At 40.8% G+C, this 22,338-nt stretch overlaps 1 protein-coding gene across 1 annotated transcript in view; it reads left to right on the forward strand.

The window, feature by feature from the left end:
- Positions 1 to 21,828, forward strand: part of slc22a13b (solute carrier family 22 member 13b) — a 95,718-nt gene extending 73,890 nt beyond the window's left edge. The window contains exons 5-10 of the mRNA XM_084702967.1: positions 19,952 to 20,072; positions 20,274 to 20,368; positions 20,572 to 20,786; positions 21,040 to 21,148; positions 21,298 to 21,507; positions 21,586 to 21,828. Coding sequence (XP_084559093.1) covers positions 19,952 to 20,072; positions 20,274 to 20,368; positions 20,572 to 20,786; positions 21,040 to 21,148; positions 21,298 to 21,507; positions 21,586 to 21,655 — 820 coding nt within the window. The 3' untranslated portion in view covers positions 21,656 to 21,828. The remainder of the gene's footprint in view (positions 1 to 19,951; positions 20,073 to 20,273; positions 20,369 to 20,571; positions 20,787 to 21,039; positions 21,149 to 21,297; positions 21,508 to 21,585) is intronic.
- The last annotated feature ends 510 nt before the right edge of the window (positions 21,829 to 22,338 follow it).

Genomic DNA, 22,338 nt, shown 5'->3' on the forward strand with positions numbered 1-22,338 from the left:
GGAGGAGATCCTGAACCAAGTGGAGGAGTTCAAGTATCTCGGGGTCTTGTTCACGAGTGAGGGAAGAATGGAGCGCGAGGTCGACAGGCGGATCGGTGCGGCGTCCGCAGTGATGCGGGCTCTGCATCGGTCCGTCGTGGTGAAGAAGGAGCTGAGTCGAAAGGCGAAGCTCTCTATTTACCAGTCGATCTACGTTCCTACCCTCACCTATGGTCACGAACTATGGGTAGTGACCGAAAGAACGAGATCGCGAATACAAGCGGCCGAAATGAGCTTTCTCCGCAGGGTGTCCGGGCTCTCCCTTAGAGATAGGGTGAGAAGCTCGGTCATCCGGGAGGGGCTCAGAGTAGAACCGCTGCTCCTCCGCGTCGAGAGGAGCCAGCTGAGGTGGCTCGGGCATCTGATTAGGATGCCTCCTGGACGCCTCCCTGGTGAGGTGTTCCGGGCACGTCCCACTGGGAAGAGGCCCCGGGGAAGACCCAGGACACGCTGGAGGGACTATGTCACTCGGCTGGCCTGGGAACGCCTCGGGGTCCCCCAGGAAGAGGTGGTGGAAGTGGCCGGGGAGAGGGAAGCCTGGGCCTCCCTGCTTAGGTCGTTGCCCCCGCGACCCGATCCCCGGACAAGCGGAAGATGACGAGACGAGACGAGGCCTACATACACATAGGCTAATACATTCTGGTTGACAGTGATATGTCTGACTTTTTTTCTTCTAATTTCGGCAGTTAGCTACTGTAACCATGGCAGTCAAGACAGTCAGAGGGCGGCGGAGACCAATTAACGTCACTGTGTCCAATCCCGACCGGTTTTTAGCTAACATTCTGATAAAATGCCACTTCAAATATTGATAAAAATGATTGAATCACGTTTTAAGCTGATTTACTGATTTCATGTTAAGCTTTAACTTCTTACCTTTCGAGCTAAATATTGTAAAAAAATAAAAATAGAGTTTGCTTATCCTTTACTAGAGCCGGTAAAGAGACGCTGGCGCCGGTAAATCAGCCGTGGGCCACCCTTGTCCAAACCCGACCGCACAAATACTCGTAGTAAACACTCGCTGCTGCTGTTTTTCCGGGGATATTAACTTGATCCAGGGTCACCAAACTGACCATAATGTTGTCAATATATACGGCTCAATAAGATATCACGCTTCAACATCTCCAAACTATGCGATACAATCTCAATTTGACTGTTTACCACCACCTGCTGGATGTTTTGTTGAACTCATGTCAGAGTAAAAAGCGTCGCCCGAGCGTCGCCCTAGTGGTCTTTCGGCTTTCTCTCATCAATGTAACTTTCCTAAATTATTTAGACATGTAAACATCCATATATGTTTATGAAATTTAACTGAGTGTCCAAACCCCGTTCGGGTTTGGACAAAAGTAGTTTACAGCGGTCGGGATTGGACACAGTAACGCTAGGCCACAAGGTGAACTAGGAAAAAGTGGCTAGAAAGTGATTTTCGTTCCCACACCTGGGCACTACTTTTTAAAATAATTTTTGCATAGACAACACCCTTATGGACTTTATGTTAAAAGTTCTCCGCAAAATATCCTGCAGTTTTTTGTCACGATCCATAAATGTATAATTGTAAATTTAAAAACCGAAATTCTTATTCTGCTGGTTTTGCTTGTAACTTTATTTATATTCATTTTATCAACACAAAATAGCTCTCAAGCTGTCATTTATACATGTACCTGAACATTTGAGACAGGTATTGGTGCATTAGTATACTCAAGTGTGAATGTAGACCATGAAATATGGTAAATTTGTAGAAAATATGCTTATACTTTACGGATTGGCACCAAGTAAAATTAAACATACACATTATAAATTTAGCAAGACTGTGATGTTTTATACATCAAAATGTTCAGTAGGCACAGTGTAATCACAGAAAGATAAAAAGAAAAGAAGCACACTGGCCCAAGTTGGCTGAAATGACTCAAAATGCTACCCCGTCCCCCTTAATTCTGAATAATGCCAAACATTTGACAATTCTTGATTAATTGCAGCTCAAAATCAACCTAAAATACAGCACAGCGCATCTATCCCTACTCATCAGTAACATACTCATCAGAATCATCTTTACTCATCAGAATCATCTTTACTCATCAGAATCATCTTTACTCATCAGAATCATCTTTACTCATCAGAATCATTTCTACTCATCAGTTTCACCCCTACTCATCAGTATCATCCCTACACATCAGAATCATCTTTACTCATCAGTATTATCCCTACTCATCAGTATCATCAGAATCATCCGTAATCATCAGCATCATCCCTACTCATCAGTATAATAATAATCATCAGTAACATCTTTACTCATCAGTATCATCCCTAATCATCAGCAGGGCTCGACAATAACGATGGCCCGGGGCCATTAAAAAATAACGTCGGGACAGTTAAACTAGCAACTCACTGGCCCGATCGGGCCACTGCAAATTATTGATTGAAAAAATGTTTTGCATTGTAAAAGTTAACATCCTTCATATGTTTTGTTATCTGCTAAATGCATAAATAACTTTGCAGCTTGTGGGGCGCACAGTTGGCAAATCAAGAGTTGAGGAGTGACGAGTGGTTGTCAAATTGTAATTCTCTAATCTCAATACATTTTTTTTAAGACTGGCGCAAGACAATAAAGTGAAGATGGCAGCAAAGTAGAGCTACGAGCTCAAACGGAAGCAACTTTTTTTATGGAACGAAGATGCACTGTGTCGTTTGTCGTATGTTCTCGTCTAAAGCAGACAAAAGTGGATATTTGTACATTTTACAGAGGCACTGACAATTTGAAACAATACCTGACCAGCCATGCTAGCAGTAGAAGACAGTACCTGGTTTGCGCGACAGCTAAGCGGATGGTTGATAATCCATATTCCAGGTTGTTGACTATGCTGGTCAGGAATTTCAATGTAGATGCCGATCACGTTATTGCACGACTTATAACAACGGCATATCACGTGATTAAGACGGGCCAGCCGTTCGCCTCGTTCCCCCGGGCTATTGAACTGCAGCGGAAGAATGGTGTCGACTTGGGTACTTAGTATCATACTGATGAAATGCTATGGTAGCTTTTATATATTAGCATTGAGGGACCAGAGGTTTCAGTTGTGCAGAGAGATGGCTGTCAGCAGGGAAGAGAGCACGTCACGTTTGAGGTTAAAAGTCAATTGTTTTGCTGACTATTACCTTTTTATTATCACTAGAAATGTGATTTCATTTTTGTTCTTTTTATATTCAGGATGTGTTTAATAAATGGTTAAACATGTTAACAGAATAACACAATTTATAAATTGTGATAAATTATGAAATGATAAATTACAACTTTGAGGGGGGGCCAGTAAAAATGGTCTTGGGGCCAGTAAGTTTCAAACCCACTGGCCCGGTGGTAGGCTGGCTCTGCCCTCCTACGTACTTCCGCTCAATTTGGATTTTGCTTCTGTACTTGGTCTGGGAGCTTGGCTCTGAAGTCGGTTTCCAGAAACACATTTGTAGGTCCAATCAGCGAACAGAGGGAGTGGCTGAGAACGATGACGTTAATGTTGTGCACTAGTTTGATTAGTTCAGTAATGGCGGCGGAGAAAGATGCGAGCGAAGTTATTCTGCGGTTGTGGCAATGCTGCCTAATACCCATAGGTTTAAGCCGGAGCAAGAACATTCCTTGCTAAGTTTGGTTGGTGGCCATGATGTTGTGGCCCTCCTCCCCACGGGGTTCGGGAAAAGTTTGATTTTCCAGCTACGGCAGCTAGCTCCGTCACAGTAGTGGTGAAGGAGTTGGCTAAGGCGAACGCTTGCGATTGGTTATGGCAAATCGGAGTGGCTCTGGGCGGATCCAATAGTTTTAAACTTCAACAGAGGACCCGCCTTCAAGGAAGTTAACGTTTGTCTATGGAGAGATCCCAGACCCTCTGTACAAATGAAATGTACGAGGGTCTGGTTAGGACCAGGCTAGCCCGGTGGGGCCAGTGCCAAATCTTTTTTAATGTTGAGCCCTGATCAGTAACATCTTTACTCATCAGTATCATCCCTAATCATCAGTAACATCTTTACTCATCAGTATCATCCCTAATCATCAGCATCATCCCTACTCATCAGTATCCTCCCTACTCATCAGTATCATCCCTAATCCTCAGTAACATCTTTACTCATCAGTATCATCCCTAATCATCAGTAACATCTTTACTCATCAGTATCATCCCTAATCAACAGTAACATCGTTACTCATCAGTATCATCCCTAATCATCAGTAACATCTTTACTCATCAGTATCATCCCTACTCATCAGCATCATCCCTACTCATCAGTATCATCCCTAATCCTCAGTAACATCTTTACTCATCAGTATCATCCCTAATCATCAGTAACATCTTTACTCATCAGTATCATCCCTAATCATCAGCATCATCCCTACTCATCAGTATCATCCCTAATCATCAGTAACATCTTTACTCATCAGTATCATCCCTAATCAACAGTAACATCGTTACTCATCAGTATCATCCCTAATCATCAGTAACATCTTTACTCATCAGTATTATCCCTAATCATCAGCATCATCCCTACTCATCAGTATCCTCCCTACTCATCAGTATCATCCCTAATCCTCAGTAACATCTTTACTCATCAGTATCATCCCTAATCAACAGTAACATCGTTACTCATCAGTATCATCCCTAATCATCTGTAACATCGTTACTCATCAGTATCATCCCTAATCATCAGTAACATCTTTACTCATCAGTATCATCCCTAATCATAAGTATCATCCTTAAGCATCAGTATCATCCCTATCGCTATAGACAGAGCTGTCATCCCATGTAGCCCTTTCCTCTGTTTCCTGGGTAACATTTGCACAATTTTGGCACCGACAAATCAGTACAAGAAAGTCTTGCAGACATACAGGAACATCTTCCAGACTCACATTTGCCTTGCTTGCAACTGCAGTGGACTACCTGCAACAGACAGGGGCAATCCTAGCTGGGATTTCTATTCAAGTTCAAGTTTTTATTTTGTCAGATGCACAGAACAAGGTCAGACTGGTCACTGAAAAATTCTTAGGACAAGACATCGCAAAGCAACCTGGCATAACATAACATGTAAGTACATAGAACATAGATTACATCTATGATAAGAAAAATATAATAAACCTCCTAATATATAATATTCAATACAGTATAGTAAACCTCTAAATACACAATACACATAATAACCTATGGTAACCAGTAGCTGAAAGTGGCAGTGTTAGAAGCCTGACGGCCCTTGGAAAGAAACTGTTGTCCAGTCTGCGTGTGTGAGACCAAATGCTACGGTAGTAGATAGTTTGCCCTTTTGCAGTGTTGATACAGGGCGTCACTTGTCAGGGGCATGGATAGTTCTGGCAAAGCTGACGATGCCATGCAGAATGTGGTAGAAAATTCAAGCTGGTCTGTGTAAATATGAATAGTCGAAGATGGAAGTTTCAATACAATTTATTAAGACCATACAATTTCATATGATTAAACAAAGCTTTGTTGACCAGTCTCAACGAAGGAGGAGGTGCTATCCACACAGATCGTTCGTAGGAGTGATGGCGACTATCACACATGCACAAACTTATATAAACTTGAGATCAATGGCATTCTATAAAGTCAATCAATCAAATGTAGCCAACTCTGTGATTGGCTCACTCAACTCAGTGACAGTTTAAAACTATACGTTTACATATCAAATGTCTCACTGTTCTTTGTGTGGCAAATCTCCCCAAACCAACAGATAATACAACCATGGGAGTTTGACCAGTCAAATGGTCAACTGTCCTTTGTGTGACCATCTTCAAACAATAACTTAATTAACATCACCTATGAAACAGGAAGAGTCAGGGCAGCTTGATCCATTTATCTATCTCATCAAAGGTGACAAGAACAATACCACCAAACCCACATTGTCCTTAGGACCAACTGTCTCTTCCCCCCCAGGTGACAAGTACTCTCAGGTCACCCAGACTCCCCGTCTCTTAGACTTCACGTCTCCAAATGGCATCCATACCAAATGGAGTTTTCCACAGCCATCAAGTTTAACATACTGTAAACTTCTCTTAAAACACATTTATTGCACATATGACTGAAATGTCTTTCACAAGAATGCTTTGTATCTTGCATCGTTCACGGTTTTGGCAGATGAGTGGCCATACAGGTGGCACATATATTTGAAAAGTAGTTGCAAAGTAGTTCATCATTGTGTCAGGACAATAACCTTTCTCTCAATGTCAGCAAGACCAAGGAGATGATTGTGGACTATATGAGGCTCAGGAGGAGGAGCATGCACCCCTACACATCAACGGATCTGAAGTGGAGAAGGTCAGCTGCTTCAAGTTTCTCAGGGTGAGCATCGTTAATGATCTCACCTGGTCTGTTCAATCAGACAAGGTGGTCAAAGCGGCCCGTAAACACCTCTTCTTCCTGAGGAGACTGAAGAAGTTCGGCATGGACTCAGTCATCCTCACTAACTTTTACAGATACACTATAGAGATCATTCTGACCAGTTGCATCACAGTGTGGTATGGGAGCTGCACGGACAAGGACTGCAAGGCCCTACAAAGTGTGGTCTGTTCTGCTGAGTTCATCATCGGCAGGAAGCTCTCAGCCCTACAGGACACCTACCACACACGTTGCCTCAGGAAAGCTGGCAGGATTCTAAGAGACTGTTACCACCCATACTTCAGTCGCTTTACCCTGTTGCCTTCTGGCAGGCGTTACCGCAGCATTCGGTCACGCACACGCAGACTGTACAACAGTTTTTATCCAAGGGCAATCAGGCTTCTGAATGGACATTGATATAGACATTGATTCACTTCATACTAGTCACTTTAAGCTTCAGCTACTGGTTGCACTATCAGTAACATTGCACTCCTGTATTTCACTGTACTTCGCCATCAGGCTCCTGAATGGACATTGACATGGTCATTGATTCACGTTTTACTAGCTACTTACACACTGTCACTTTCAGCTCCTGGTTGCACTATCAGTAATATTGCACTATTATACTTCTCTGTACTTCACTTAGTTTAGAATAGGTTTATAGGGTTATCAATATGTTATTATGTGTATATTAGGTTAGGTTATTTGGGTTTATTATATTGTATTTTTATATTTCAGTATATTTAGGTTTACTTATTTAAGCTTAGCATAGATGTAATTTATGTTCTGTGTACTTATGTTAGGTCATGCCAGGTGCTTACGTTGTCTTGTCTTAAGAATTTCAGTGCCCAGTCTGACCTTGTGTTGTTCTGTGCATCTGACTATAAAATACTTTAACATGAACAAATTGACACTGGTCCAAGTTAAAACTGCTATCCAAATTTGTAAATGCAGTCAGGTATTCCTCTTTCTCGCAACAGAAAATGCCTTTCTTCTGCCTTTGCCATAAATGTCAATGAAATGCCTGTAGCAAGTGGAGTGAAACCCAGCGTCTTCGGGAACATTGTCAAACTCAACTTCTAGACAATGTTTGCATGTTTCCGCTATTTTCTGATTCTGAGGCTGTGTTCGAAAACTTAGACAGCTGTCTTAATCCTTGATGTCTTATTAGACAGGTGTCTAACGAGACAGCTCTCTTCGGGGTAAGGTATCTTAAAAACCGTTGTTTTCGAACAGCCTATTAAGACAGGATGCACGTCATCGCGCTGCGTGTACTTATGTGCTTGCACTAGCGCACTTTGTCAGACGGCAGTCAATTGCATTGAGTTTGTTGTCACACTAAGTCAAGTTAAGCTGTATTTAAACTTGTGTTAGATATAAGCTCAATAGCTCATAACATTTGTGTTTGTATATCACTCAATTGATAGGATTATGATTAAAAGCAGCAACTAGTGTCTGCACTGCGATGCTAGCTACTGTACGTTATCGAAAAGTCGGAGCAAATTTACAAATTAGGAGTTTTATCAATAAAATAAGTACATTTTCAGCAACTACACTGCCCAATTCTCGATACATTTTTATTCAGATACTGATTTATAGGTACCGTTTAGCTGAAATATGAATTGTAAAAACGTAGAGCAATGGCGGTGAAAGGATTCTGTTTAACTTTAACCCCGCGCACAGAACTATGGGTAATACGTGCCGCCATTAAGACAGCAAGGCAGCTCAGATGCTCTCTTAAAAAATGACCGTTATGTGACGTATTTCAAGGTATCTTATTAGACAGGAAGAGAAGATTTAAGACATTTCGAACAGACCTCGCTGTCTTAAAAGGAAGGAAGGAAGGAAGGAAGGACGCATTTTAAGAGTTTTCGAACAGAGCCTGATTCTGCAAGCCAAGCCACCTTTTGGCCCTGTTTCTACGATGTTTAACATACTTTTTCTTTCTTTATGGACGTGAGATGCATATAGCATTGTTTAAAATCCTTACCACGTAGTTTTGAAGGTTTGTCCTTAATTTCGTCGTTTTCGGTACTTGATATTGACGAGATTGATTGAGAAAACATCTTGGACTCTTTTAAACGTTGTTACAAAAAGTGGCTACTTCATTGGTCTAGCGGTAACCATGTGATGATTTCCTCATCACTCATGATCAAAATATAGTTACGCGATGAAAGAACTAGTGCTGACTTTAAACACTAATAAAAAGTTAACTGCAGGATTTCACATGGAGAACTTTTTTCTCTTGCTCAAAACCAATAGATGTTTTTATTTGAATCAAAGGAATGTAGTGCCCCATATATGGGAACGGGATGAAACAAAAAACGGCTTCACCTTACTGCCGTTAAGACGCAGAACTGTTGGCAAAGCTGTATATTTATGTTTTTCTGTTCCGTTGATCTCTCTTTTCTGTGTTGGAGTTATTTTAAGAGCTTGATGACATCAACATCCAGTCCGATAATAAAAGATTGTGAACTTGAATTGTGTCTCTTCATTACCCACACACAGAAAATCCAGGTTGAATCAAGTAGCTAGCTACTGCTTATAGCCCATTGTATGTTCATTTGCTAAGTGACATTTCAGATAGGGCTTAGATCGTGAAATATTTGCTGTCTAACAGTGCGTTCACACTGCAGCGACGCGATGCGAGCGACAACATGTTTTCCATTCATTTTCTATGGAGTCAGGCGAATCGCTTGCGTGGTGCATTGTGGGTAGCGACACGACAGAGTTGAGATTGTCTCAACTTTATGCAAATGAGGAGCGATTTTCACTAGCGATGGCCAATCGCTTTACTTCCATGAGCAAACTACAAAAAATAAACTCAGGCAGGTGCCTCCTCCAAACTTTCACAGTCCAACAAAAATCCACAAAAGATAAACAAAAACTATTTTCCCCTTCAATGCCGTCCTTCACTCACCAAACAGGGCTTGGGATACAACTGCTGCTCTCTGGTCCAAGCTAACCAGCCATGTGCTCTCTGTCTCCCTGGTTTTCCTCCCCCTGCAGGGTTCAACATAAAAAAAAATTGCGACTGGCCCCACGGGCCAGTGGGTTCGAAACTTACTGGCCCCAAGGCCATTTTTACTGGCCCCCCCTCCAAAAGTTGTAATTTATTATTGTTACAACAAAACTAAAGACTTAAGTTATGTTATTCTGTTAACATGTTTAACTATTTATTAAACACATCCTGGATATAAAAAGAACAAAAATGAAATCTAATTTCTAGTGATAAAAAATAATAAGGTAAGGTAATAGTCAGCAAAACAATTGACTTCTAACCTCAAAAATGACGTGCTCTCTTCCCTGCTGACAGCCATCTGTGCACGACTGTCTGGCTGAAACTGAAACCTCTGGTCCCTCAATGCTAATTTATAAAAGCTTCTTAATTATGTGATATTCCGTTGTTTTTAGGGATGCACGATATTGAATTTTAGCCGATATTCGATATGCCGATATTTACAAGCTCATTTTGGCCGATTGACGATACCGATATATATACACCTCTGCTTTTTAATTATTGAAAAGTCTCTCCTGTACTAGAATTAATCTGTTATTATGATGGGGTACTTGCTGTAGATACGGAACATTAAAAACTTGTATCATTTTAGAAATAGACATTCACTCATGAAAACTATTGAAATGATTTCAAATATGGCAGATTTATTTATATTTTCACGTCACAATTTTCATACTTGAACAGTACCTCCTTGAACTTGAACAACTACATTTTCCTTAAAACTGTGTTGTTGACAATGACACATTCTTGACACATATGCACAGAAATGCAGCTGTAACTCTGTAAACTTAAAATGTATCGCATCACTGACACTTTACAAACTCCGCAAATAGCCATTTTGTCATCATCCTTTTATACTGTGAACTCCTGCCACACAGCCGACATGTTGAATCATGTTGTTGGCACTCATAGTAACTTCTAAAACTGTGCCAATCCTTGATTCTGATTGGCTATATCGCGTTCCATGCCGTTGTAAAATCCAGCATAACCTTTCAAGTTGTCCTCATAACATAACATTCCATATTACTGCGCATCGAATATTTCAAATAAAAAAGACGTTACAAAGTTACACGGTAGCAAGCAACCTAGTCGTAAAAAGGAAATGGCATTTGTTGTGAATTTTGATTTGCTGGGTGGGCTGACGTTTGACGAGTGGTGGGGGACTATTAACAGAATGGAGGAGAAAGAGTTTAAAAAGGCCAGGCATGCAGAGAGGCTGAAATCGAAGCGTTAGCAAAGGCAAGGAATGAAGCCGGCACTATAAAGACGATATGGGCCATCCACTATTTTCAATCTGTTGTGTGGCAACAATTTATGTAGATACTATACTTTGTTGTGGCGGAAGAATGACGGTTTATTATTAAACTATTTTTGTTTCTTAAATTTGATTGTCTTTATTTATGAAACCATATCAAATATTTGTAGTAACAGTTTTAGAAAAGCAATAAGGCCCGCATGTCTGTGTTTTGCGCTGATTTTAGAACAGGTAAGGGAAGTTGTTAGGCACAACGCGACGTACATCAGCAGAAAGTTTCATATCTGCAGATGCCGATAATTAAGTTTTGAAGCTTTTATCTACCGATACCCATGACGTGCAGATATCATCGTGCATCCGTAGTTGTTATAAATTGTGCAATAACATGATGGGCATCTGCATTTAAATTCCTAACCAGCATGGTCAACGGCCTGGAAGATAGATTGTCAACCATCCGCTTAACTGTCACGCAAACCAGGTGCTGCCTGCTAGCATGGCTGGTCAGGGATTGTTTTCGAAAATTGTCGGTGCCTGTGTAAAAAAGATCCACTTTTGTCTGCTTTAGACGGGAACATACGACAGACGACACAGTGCATCTTAGCTCCCCCAAAAAAGTTGCTTCCGTTTGAACTCATAGCTCTACTTTGCTTTCATCTTCACTTTTGTCTCGCGCCAGTTCTTAAAAAATGTATAGGGATTAGAGAATTACAATTTTGACAACCACTCACTCAAGTCTTGATTTGACAAATGTGCGCCCCACAAGCTGCAAAGTTATTTATGCATTTAGCAGATAGCAAAACATATGAAGGATGTTAACTTTTACGATGCTTTTTTTTTTTCAATCAATAATTTGCAGTGGCCCGATCGGGCCAGTGAGTTGCTATTTAACTGTTCCAATGTTACTTTTTACTGGCCCCGGGCCATCGCTTATGTCGAACCCTGCCTTGCTCTTTTCCCTCCCCTCCTTTTCTAGTCCTAACTTAATTAGGTGGCTTACACACCTACACCTGTCCAATTGGTGTGGGATTCTGGGAGATGTAATGTGGGCTTCTGCCACCAGGTTGGTGTGTTGCCACCTCAGGAATGTAACATCCCTCACTACCTGTCCCCTGGTGATGTCACATTGGATATACATTGTCAGCTAGATAATCATATTGTAGCGTCAGTGCCATTGGGTACCGAGCATGCAGTGCGGCATGCCAAAAAAGGGATAGAGTTGTGGAAATAGTTAGGTTAGAAAAACTGTGCAAGGGATTTCAGTTGTTGTGTTTGTTCAGTTAAATGTGTGTAATGTTACTAGGTGCGTTCAACTTCATGCAGCGCCGGCGTCACCTGCAGCCGCCTATTGCTGGTTAGTTAAGATAATCCTGTTGGTCCCCGATTGTGCATGTTGTGTAGTTCAGTGGTTCTCAAAGTGGGGTCCCCGGACACCTAGGGATCCGTGAACCATAGCCAGGGGGTCTACGAAATACATTTCCATAAATTATAACATCATAAAATATGTTGACTAGTTTTGAACTGTATTAACTACTTGTACTCACTGTAAATTATATTATTGTTGCTTGCTTTCCTACAGGTACACTCTCGCACTTTTGAGGTTCATGTTGTTTAATTTGTAATTTGTTTAACTACATACTCTTATGTTTCTTCCTATTGGTACTTATTTGCTTTTCACAATGTATGCTTCATGTTTCGGTCTTGTTGTTTATGATAATTGACCTATGCACTTTTGTAAAGCTCTCTCTTGGATGTCGCTTGGATAAAAGCGTCTTCTAAATTAATAAATGTAATGTAAATGTAAAACAAGAATATTGTGTCCATTTAAGAGCACAAAGGGTATGCTGACTAGGTGTTATGATTATTGGAGGGTCCTTGGAAAATGTTCTCCCTTGTAAGGGGTCCCTGGCTCCAAAAAATGTAAGGACCCCTGGTGTAGTTTAATGGTTCCAGAGAGTCTAACTATAGACTTGTCGAGACTTGTATGTCGAGACTGCTGTACTTTCACTAGTTACACCTGCAAGTAGCTGAACATGTACTTTGTCCTAGCCCAGTTGTCCTCATGACTCTTGTCAATTGTGCAATGACTGAGTTTTTAGAATGAGACCAACTCAGGAAGAGTTTAAATATCTGTGGTTTTCTTGCCAAATCTGGGAACTTTGAAGACAGTGCCGCGGGTGAAAATGTATTTGTAGCGGGTGGCAGGTTTTTGGGAAACTTATAAACCTCATGTGGTTGCAGAGTTCGCCTTGGGGTGACCTGCGCTGGGTGAGAGGGAAATAGCACAGATGGGGAAAGTGAGTGGAGAGAGCGAGCAGTAAGAGTTCTCAACCTACACACACTTCCTTTAGTTATCTGTCTCCTCACTTTCATAAAGAAGTTGTTGCTCTGTGTCTCTGGGTGGTGATAGGAAGATTTGACATTTACATTTATTCATTTAGCAGACACTTTTATCCAAAGCAACTTCCAAGAGAGAGCTTTACAAAGTGCATAGGTCACTGATAATAACAACAAGATAGTCCCAAAGCATTGCGGGTAGCCAAAACAAGAAGCACACATTGTGAACAACCAAAAAATAAGTGCTAAAGCAGGGCTCAACATTAAGGCTTGTCCGCTTGTCCGGGACAAGTGGATTTTTTGTAGGGCAAGTGGAAGAGAACTTTACTTGTCCCACTGGACAAGTTAAAACTCAAACAAAATAAAATGCTATCTTACTTCACGTTATGTTCCAATCATTACGTCTATTTTACCGATTTTATTTGACCGAATTCTGCTTTAGCAAAACACAAAATAAGTGGCTTCGTCACAAGATCCCTACAGACAGTGAAGCGAATTTAATGCTAAGCACTTGAACGGGGGGTTATTACTTGAAAGACGAATTATTTACTGTGTCATCTCAGTTACACGATCAGGGCTTTAAAAACTGTGACTTGCTCAAGTAGGCAAATGGCTAGTAGAACATATAATTTCACAAAAAATTCAGTAAATCAAAATTCAGTAAAGCAAGCAACGCTGTAAGACCCAGTGAAATGTTATACAGCTAGCAAACTAACGTTAGCTAGCATCGCTACGACATTGGCCAACACTCGGTAGGCTATCCTCAGTATTTGCAAGCTATCTAAACTTATACTGTATCTGAAATAAGAGAAATAGCCCCGAGACAAGCTTTCACAGGTGTTCGCGTGTCTATGTTGCTTCACTCCGTGGGACTGCACCTTGTCCATTACTGTTTACATTGTTAGCAGGACTACTTGGTTGGCGTTGCCTGCTCAGCGTGAGAAGTACAAGGTTTGGTGTGAGAGCGTCTGAGCAGGGGTGATTCTAGGATCACCTCTTTAGGGGTGCTCAGCCCCCAATTAGAATGTGACATGAATACAGTGCCTTGCAAAAGTGCTAAACGTAAACCCCCTTGCTAGTATAAATCCCTAATTTCACTTGATAACAATTAATACATTTATGTATTATTATGCTAAATATTGAATGAATGAAAAAACTAAGGATGTCCCTTTCTTCATGAACTACCAGCATCAAATGATAATAAAAAATGATATATATATATATATACAAATATATATATATATTTTTAAAAAAAGTTTACGGGGTGCTAGGATTTTAGACCCTAAAAAGGGTCTTATAGCCTACTTTACAGTTGAATATTAGCTGATATTTAACAGATACAATACAAATGCTGCTAACGCTTGGTAGGTAGATCACTGCCGACGCTAGCTAACTAGAAACGTCAACACAATTATTATATTTTATAAAATGATCAATCTTTACCCGGACAAGTGACTTTTGTGTATGGACAAGTGAAACGTTAATGTACATGTCTAAAGGACAAGTGCCTCAAAAAGTTAAAGTCGAGCCCTGGCTAAAGGTAAAAACCCTAAAAGCATGTAGTTACAATTAAACAACATGAATCTCTAAGACCAGCCTCTATTTTAGGCCGGTTTTGAGCACCCGTTGAGATGGAAGTGTTTGCTGGACCTGGCAACCCCAGTGTTTCCCACACATAGACTAATTTGTGGCAGTGCGCCACAGAATCAATACCGGCCGCCACATATTGTTTTGTTATTATTATAATTGTTTTTTTATGCTGTTTAAAACACGCAGCGTATTCGTTCAGCTGCATTTCCTTTCCCTGCGCTCCCTCCGTCTCTCTGTCACTTACGCGTCTCTCACATACACACACACAGTCACAACGTCAGCACACTCTTCAACGACGCATAGATAACACATATTTCAGACACAAAAAAGGTTATTGGTAAACCATAGTTATAGATAGAACAATCCTAATATATACATATTCACCAGTATTAGATCAACATCGTATTACATATTCATATATACATTTGAACATAAATAGAAAATGCAATATAGAATGTGTAGTGCAACACAATTTAGAAAATGTTTTAGCTTTGCTGAGAACAGCAATACTTCTGGATACACAGAAAATCCAGGTTGAATCAAGTAGCTAGCTACTGCTAATAGCCCATTGTATGTTTATTTGCTAAGTGACATTTCAGATAGATAATGAAATATTTGCTGTCTGAGAGATCCTAAATAAATAAATGTAGAGTTCAGAGGAAATATCTGTAGAACGGCCGGTTGGTACAGTTTTGATTCATCGTCCAGACATTGTCTGGAGGTCGGTTTCGATCAATTGCCGACGTCTCGGCAACGTCTTACCAATGTGCAAACAATGTCCATACGATGTCGGCCGACATATGTGTGCTATCTGGGTCTAAGTTGATTTCAGGCAAAAGCTGCTGCAAATCACCCGTACAAAAAATATTTGTATAATCTGCAAACAAAACTAACTTAGTATAGTACTTAGTATAAATGCTAAGCTAAAATACTTAAGTATTTTAGAAACTTTACTAATGTCATTAATATAAAGAATAAACAGTTTTTGTCCAAATACTGACCTCTGGGGGACACCACAAACAAGGTCCAAGCAAGATGACTGGCAGTCACCCATTTGCACAAATTGTTGCCTGTTGCTTTATATAGCTTTTCATCCAGTGCAAGACTACTCCCCTGATACCATAGCGCTCCAATTTCTTGATTAATATTTCATGATGTATTGTGTCAAATTATTTTTTGAGATCAATAAATACACCAAAGGAGCTAGAGACTTCTATTATTTAAAGGACTGCCATTGCTGTGGATCTTTGTAACCTAAATCCATATTGACTTTCAGAAAGGAGTTTACGTTTATTAATGAATGTATCCAATATACCCACAAATAATCGTTCAAAATGTTTGTGAAATGGTGTCTGTCCTTAGTGATGAGCAAATCGAGGCTTTTCGAAACACCGAGACAATTGAAACATTTGAGTCGGGGCCTTTGAAACGCTCGAAACCTTTACTCAGCAGCGACATCTGCTGGCAGCTACGAGTATGGCATAACCAACAGATTTATAGCTAATTCCACATCAGAAATGTAATTGTCCGTGTGATTGAGTGGCATTACTGCCGTTATGCAACGCAGATAGCGTGATATCGATTACGGGAGCGATGTCTTTCAACGAAAAATATGATTGGGCCAACACATGATTTTCGAATGGTTTGAGACGATAAACTCAGTTTAAAATGTTTACATTTTAATATATATATATATATATATATATATATATATATATATATATATATATTTATTTATACATCTTTTGCACTGTTTCCAAACCAAAATGAAGGCCAAAAATATATCTTCTCAGTGTTAATGGAGTACATGGATTTTGGGTGGATGTGTGTCATGAAGTAGTGCTTTTGCAATAAGACTTGAAGGGAGAAGGTACATTTACAGGTTTTTATTCAGAAACAGGATCTTATCAACATTGCCTGGGCTCAGGTGATTACGTTTTTTATCAACCACCTGGCCACCTGACCTTCGAGAAAATGCGCTCACATGGCACCGAGGTTGCAGGAATGGCCAGATGGACTATTGCCAGTTTATAAAGGTGAGGGAAGACCCCTGCATTTCTGGCCCAGTAAACCAAGGGGTCTTCCTCTCTGTCCAGGTAGGCATCTGCCAGGTACCGCTGTACCTCAATTGTAGCACTGGCAGTGGTGCTCTGCACTCTCCTGGTGTCACTCACTCGGTCATCAAGGAGTGACCACAGGTTGATGTCGTTGACACTCCCCTTTCAAGGAAATAAATCATTAGTATAAATCATTTCTAAGGAATGTTAAAGATACAAGTACATATCCAAGAATAACACCTGTGATGTTGTTGGTCCAGCTTGTCTATGATGGCTGGTGCCAGGGGTGGAAGCAGGTGTAGGTGGCGTGGGAGCTGATGTAGGTGGCGTGGGAGCAGGTGGTGGCGTGGGAGCAGGTGGAGGTGGCGTGGGAGCTGGTGTAGGTGGCGTGGGAGCAGGTGGAGGTGGCGTGGGACCTGGTGGAGGTGGCGTGGGAGCTGGTGTAGGTGGCGTGGGAGCTGGTGTAGGTGGAGGTGGCGTGGGAGCTGGTGTAGGTGGCGTGGGACCTGGTGGAGGTGGTGTGGAAGCTGGAGCTGTTGCCTTGATGAGTTTTGCGCACTCTGCTGTGACGTATCTGAGTGCATCTTTTGCTTTATCCAGGTTGCCAAATGCAATCGTTTTGGATCAAAAAAAAAAAAATCATCTTGGATCTAAAATGGTTGCAGCCTGTAGGCAATGAACCGTCTCTGGACATTGCCTGGCCCTCAAACATCGCAGCAGCTTGTTGCCCAAATCTGCTGCTGTGGGGTCGCTCATTACAGTCAGCTGCAATGCAATGTTGTGCACACAAGTAACTAACTTTCTCTAACGTTCTCTAACTGTCTCAAACTCTCTCAATCTCTCAAACTTTCTCAATCTCTCTCAATCTCTCTCAAACTGTCTCAATCTCTCTCAAACTTTCTCAAACGCTCTCTGTCTCTCTCAAACTATATCTCTCTCGAACTCTCACAAATCTCAACCAAGGTCTCACACATTCAAAACCTTTGGCTTTGCCGCCTCATTTTATACCCCGACACGTCAGTCTTTTGGCAAGTGCGACACAGGTTTTGTTCAAGATCACGTCACAAATTGTTTCCAAGCATTTTGCCACGTGACCGGAAGTGTTTTTAAAACCCGTCTCGAAACGTTGTTCCATTGCAGTAGGTGTTGAAAGTGTCGGGACAGTATCGACACCCTAGTACCGAGCAGCCCATCACTATCTGTCCCCAGATTTATAAAGTGGAATGACTTAAGCAATTTTCATCTTTTTTGGAAATTTACCCACTTGAAATGACAGATTACAGATGTAAATCAGAGGCTGATTAATTTCATCAATTACTTTCTTAATTATTGTCATGTCAATGCCATCACAGTCAGTTGAACTTTTTACATTTACCGAGAATATCCAAAATCTCTCTTTCTCCCACTGCAGTGAGAAACATTGAAAGTCCTTTCCTTGTTAGTGAGTTGATCCCTGTCCGGTTACAAGTATTAACATAACTGCCAGTAAATTAGAGCGTAGTATTTGTAATCCAAGGGTTTTGTAGTTTTAGGCCGAATCCCAATACTCCCCTTCCCCTTAGTTTTGCACGTTCGATGAGAGCTAGTGGTGTCCCAATACTCTTTGGAGCTAGGGGTAGGGCTAAGACGAAGGGGTATACACCCCTTAAAACCAAGTAAGATCGGGAGCTTACTTGAAACCTAGGGCTATGTGAATACCGCGCGACAGGCAATAATGGCGGCCAGATCATCCAGAGAGTCCGATAAATGTAATATTTTCGTCTTAATGAATTGATTAAAAAATTAGTCTTGTGAGTCTTGTTTTGTGGTATACACAGTCCTGTACATATATATTTGCAACCATTTTCCTAATTGAAATGTTTCTAAAAATAGCTAGTTTGGTACACTAATGCTACAGTGCTGATTTGCACAACAGTCCCGCATTTCTCTGACTAACATGTCTACAGTTTTAAGTAAACTCCATTAGTAGCGAATTTCATTTGATATCAGTGCGTAACACTACTTGCTTTGGAGATATCGATACGTGCTGACGTACCCGTAACCAAGTTGCGTCCCATTTCTTAGGGATATGTAGCCCTTACCCCCAGTTTCCAGGGCCAAGGACTAGGGGTAAATTAAGGGCTAAGGGTAAGGGGGAGTATTGGGATTCGGCCTAATGAATCTTGTTGACTGCGGGGGGGTGAAACTTGTTTTTACATTTCCTTTGTCACAAGTTAATTACTACTATGTATGTAATAATTCTACTATGTAATTATTATATTTTTGAGAAGGAACCTGCATCGCTGCTTGAAGCTATATAATTTCTTTGTTATGTTTTAACTAGTGGTGGGCATAGATAACATGTTTTAATCTAGATTAATCTCACTGTAATCTTAGATTAAAATGTCTCATTTGAATTACGCCAAAGTCATTCAGAATATGTGTGCTACCCAAATAATGACTAAAAGTAAGTCTTTGAGAACGGGTTTCTCAAGCCAGGTGGCGCATTAGAACAGGGGCTCATCTCCTGTTTCCAAAATGCATCACAAACTGGTTGTGTTTTACAATGATAATTGGTGATGAAAATAAATTATGTTCAATAAAATGTACTTGTGTTTACTAACTGTTTACTCAGTTTGGCTGATAGAGCTGTGCTGACGGGTTTGCCTCTGTTGCCCTCAAACATAGTAGTTTGACGACGACTCTTTCCCTGCGCTACATCAGTGCTTGGCCCGGCATCTTCCGCATTAGCTAAGGGATGCTTTGCGTTTAGGTAGTATTTGAGACTGGAAGAACTCCTACAGTACAAGATGCAAACAAACTTAGTCTTGTCGAGGTTTCCATTGGGAAGCTCTTTAAAAATACATTTTCCCTGAAGGAAACCCGGTGGCTTAATTGCTGCATTTATGTTAGCACGTCACGTTTGATGTGGTATTTTCATACACAAGGCATACACACAGGTTCGAAGACTCGTTCTCGCCCCCTACAGTGCAATTTGGCTAGGTATAGATCCACGCTAAAATATCAAGGTGAAAGTCATCATAGCTCGTGTAGTATAGACCCAGCTCCAACCCAATTTTGAGAATAGATTAACGGCGATATTTTTTTTTAACGCCCGATAAGAGTCTCACGTTAATGCAGCACGTTAACGCCGATAACGGCCCACCACTAGTTTTAACTCATACCCTGTAAATATTTAGTCTTTAACATGTTCTGATTCTCAAAGTTTTAATAGGGCTTGGTGTGACACAGGAGTACAGAAGAGCAGTCCAGGGAATTGAAGTTCATGGTGTATATATACATTTGTGTGTGTGTGTGTTAGGATTCTTCCAGAGTCGGCTCGCTGGCTTGTGACCCAGGGCAGGCAGGAGGAAGCTCGGCAGGTGGTCTGTGAGGCCGCCAGAATGAATGGGAGATCCATCCCTGAGGCTTTGCTAGACAAGGTGACTGACTGCAAAACCCACTGTGTACTGTTTATACCGTGTATATGTTGTCTACAGTTCTCATTGTAAGTGGAAAAGAAAAATGTCATACCCATTTACTCACTCATGTTCAAGTCATGCATTGCAATGGTCTGAAATGTGTACAATAATGCATTATATCAAAGCAGCAGAAATCTTGGTGTTACACACCTCTTTCTGTAGTTGGAGTCTGAGGGTGCACCCAAATCAGGCAGTATGTTGGACCTCTTCAGGATCCCCTACTTGAGAAAGCGTGCTCTCACTTTGAGCTATGTTTGGTCAGTATGAAAATAGGCCAGCTTGATTGAATTGACTGATTAATCAAAGTCAATGTAAACAATATGAATTACTACAACCCCAAAACCTACTTAACCCTCTGTCCAAATAGTGTTGCTCATTATAATTTACATTTCTTCCTATTCATATAATTTTCTGTATTTACAATGCCATTGTAAAAACCTCTCTTGTGTGTCTTTGACAGGTTTGTGACCAGTTTGGTATACTATGGAGTGAGTCTAAATGTGGGTAACTTTGGCTTGGATATTTACCTCACACAACTCATCTTTGGCATTGCTGAAATTCCTGCTCGAATGGGTAGCCTGCCCCTCATTGAGCACTTTGGGAGGAGAATCTGCCAAGCAATTGCCCTGTTCTTTGGAGGCACAGCTTGTCTAGTGATTCTAGTAATTCCAGCAGGTAATGTGTCCAAAGATGCTAGAAAATATACCCACTTTTTACAATGCTTTGGTTACGTTGTCATATACAATAAGCAAAAAACAAGATTTTTTCCTAGTTTTACGTCCAAGTGTAACACTTAATAAAACTAACATTAAACAATATCCAAATATATTTATTTAGTGTGTTAGTTACTGTTCAAGTACAGTAAATGATCTGTCCAGTTGTACCCAAATTAAATCTATATTTGTATGTGTCATGTTCTCTTGCTCAGACTTTCCAATTGTTGTGACCATTATTGCTGTGTTGGGAAAGTTCGCTCTTGCATCTTCCTTTACCATTGTGTATGTTTACACTGCTGAACTGTATCCCACTGTAGTCAGGTAAAGTTTATACTACAAATCATATCAACATGAAACTATCCATATCTCTCTTTTATTATCATCTGTGCTTAATGTGTTAACAAAAACATTTTTAAAGATTACATTAATGTAGCATTAGCATGAAACTAACTGTTTGTTTATCCTTGCAGGCAGAATGGAGTAGGTTTAAATTCCATGTGTGCTCGTGTAGCAGGTATCCTGGCTCCTCTTATCAGACTGCTGGAGGTCTACCACTGTGCCATTCCCATGCTCATCTATGGAATTCTTCCCTTTGTTGGTGGTGGACTTTGTTTCCTGCTGCCAGAGACCCTTGACTCCGAGTTGCAGGATCTTGTAGAATCACAGAAAGATAAGGACATGTAAGTAATTCCCTCACTATTGACTGATTGCCAGCTATGTAATTACATAATAACTGTTTTATGATTTTTATTTTCTAGAAAGACAAGTAGTTCAGAAAATGGACCAAGAATGGATGAAGAAAAGGTGATGAAAAGCACAAAATTGTAAAGCACAAAATTGTAAACCACAATCAATCTATTTCTACTGAAAATACAAGAGCATATTATATTTTTCAGAAATGTCTATTTAATTTGTTTTGATTTATCATATTTAACTACCAAAAATGTGATAGCCTATGTCTGATCTCACTTTAATACAACTGTTTTTACTTCAATAAATTAATCTTCTATAAAATGTGCAGACATTTTACCTAATGAAAATACAGATTTTTTTTCTCAAATCAATCAATTCAATATTCAAAAAGAAAGATCTGAAGCTTAGGCCTGTACGAGAGGCACAAAAAATAACATGTTTACTAAGGTTATGTAATATGGGTGCTGTGGGCGGGCTGTCACCTATGTAGCTCTCAATGAGCTATTTTCCTCTGGACCTCTTTGGATTTGGTTGTGTGGAGTGGTGTACTGATGGGTACAGCTACAGCTTTGCTGCTTGCTTACAGCAGATGTGGTGAGAAACTAACATAAACATCACCCACAACCTTTCTGTGAGGCGGCTCGTGCTGAAAGCACTGGGGAGGCTTCAACTCTCCAGGGGTGTCACGGCAGGGATCCAAAGCTCCGCAAATAGCCGCAAAGCGCCTAGAAATGCAGCCAGTTTACTTTTGCCGCCCATGGGATAGGTCAGTGGTTCCCATCCCTCATGGCACCCCTGTCCTGCATGTTTTAGATGTT

This window comes from Hypomesus nipponensis, chromosome 8 (assembly GCF_054491055.1).
Source record: "Hypomesus nipponensis isolate SF chromosome 8, ASM5449105v1, whole genome shotgun sequence".
Taxonomy (NCBI): Eukaryota; Metazoa; Chordata; class Actinopteri; order Osmeriformes; family Osmeridae; genus Hypomesus; species Hypomesus nipponensis.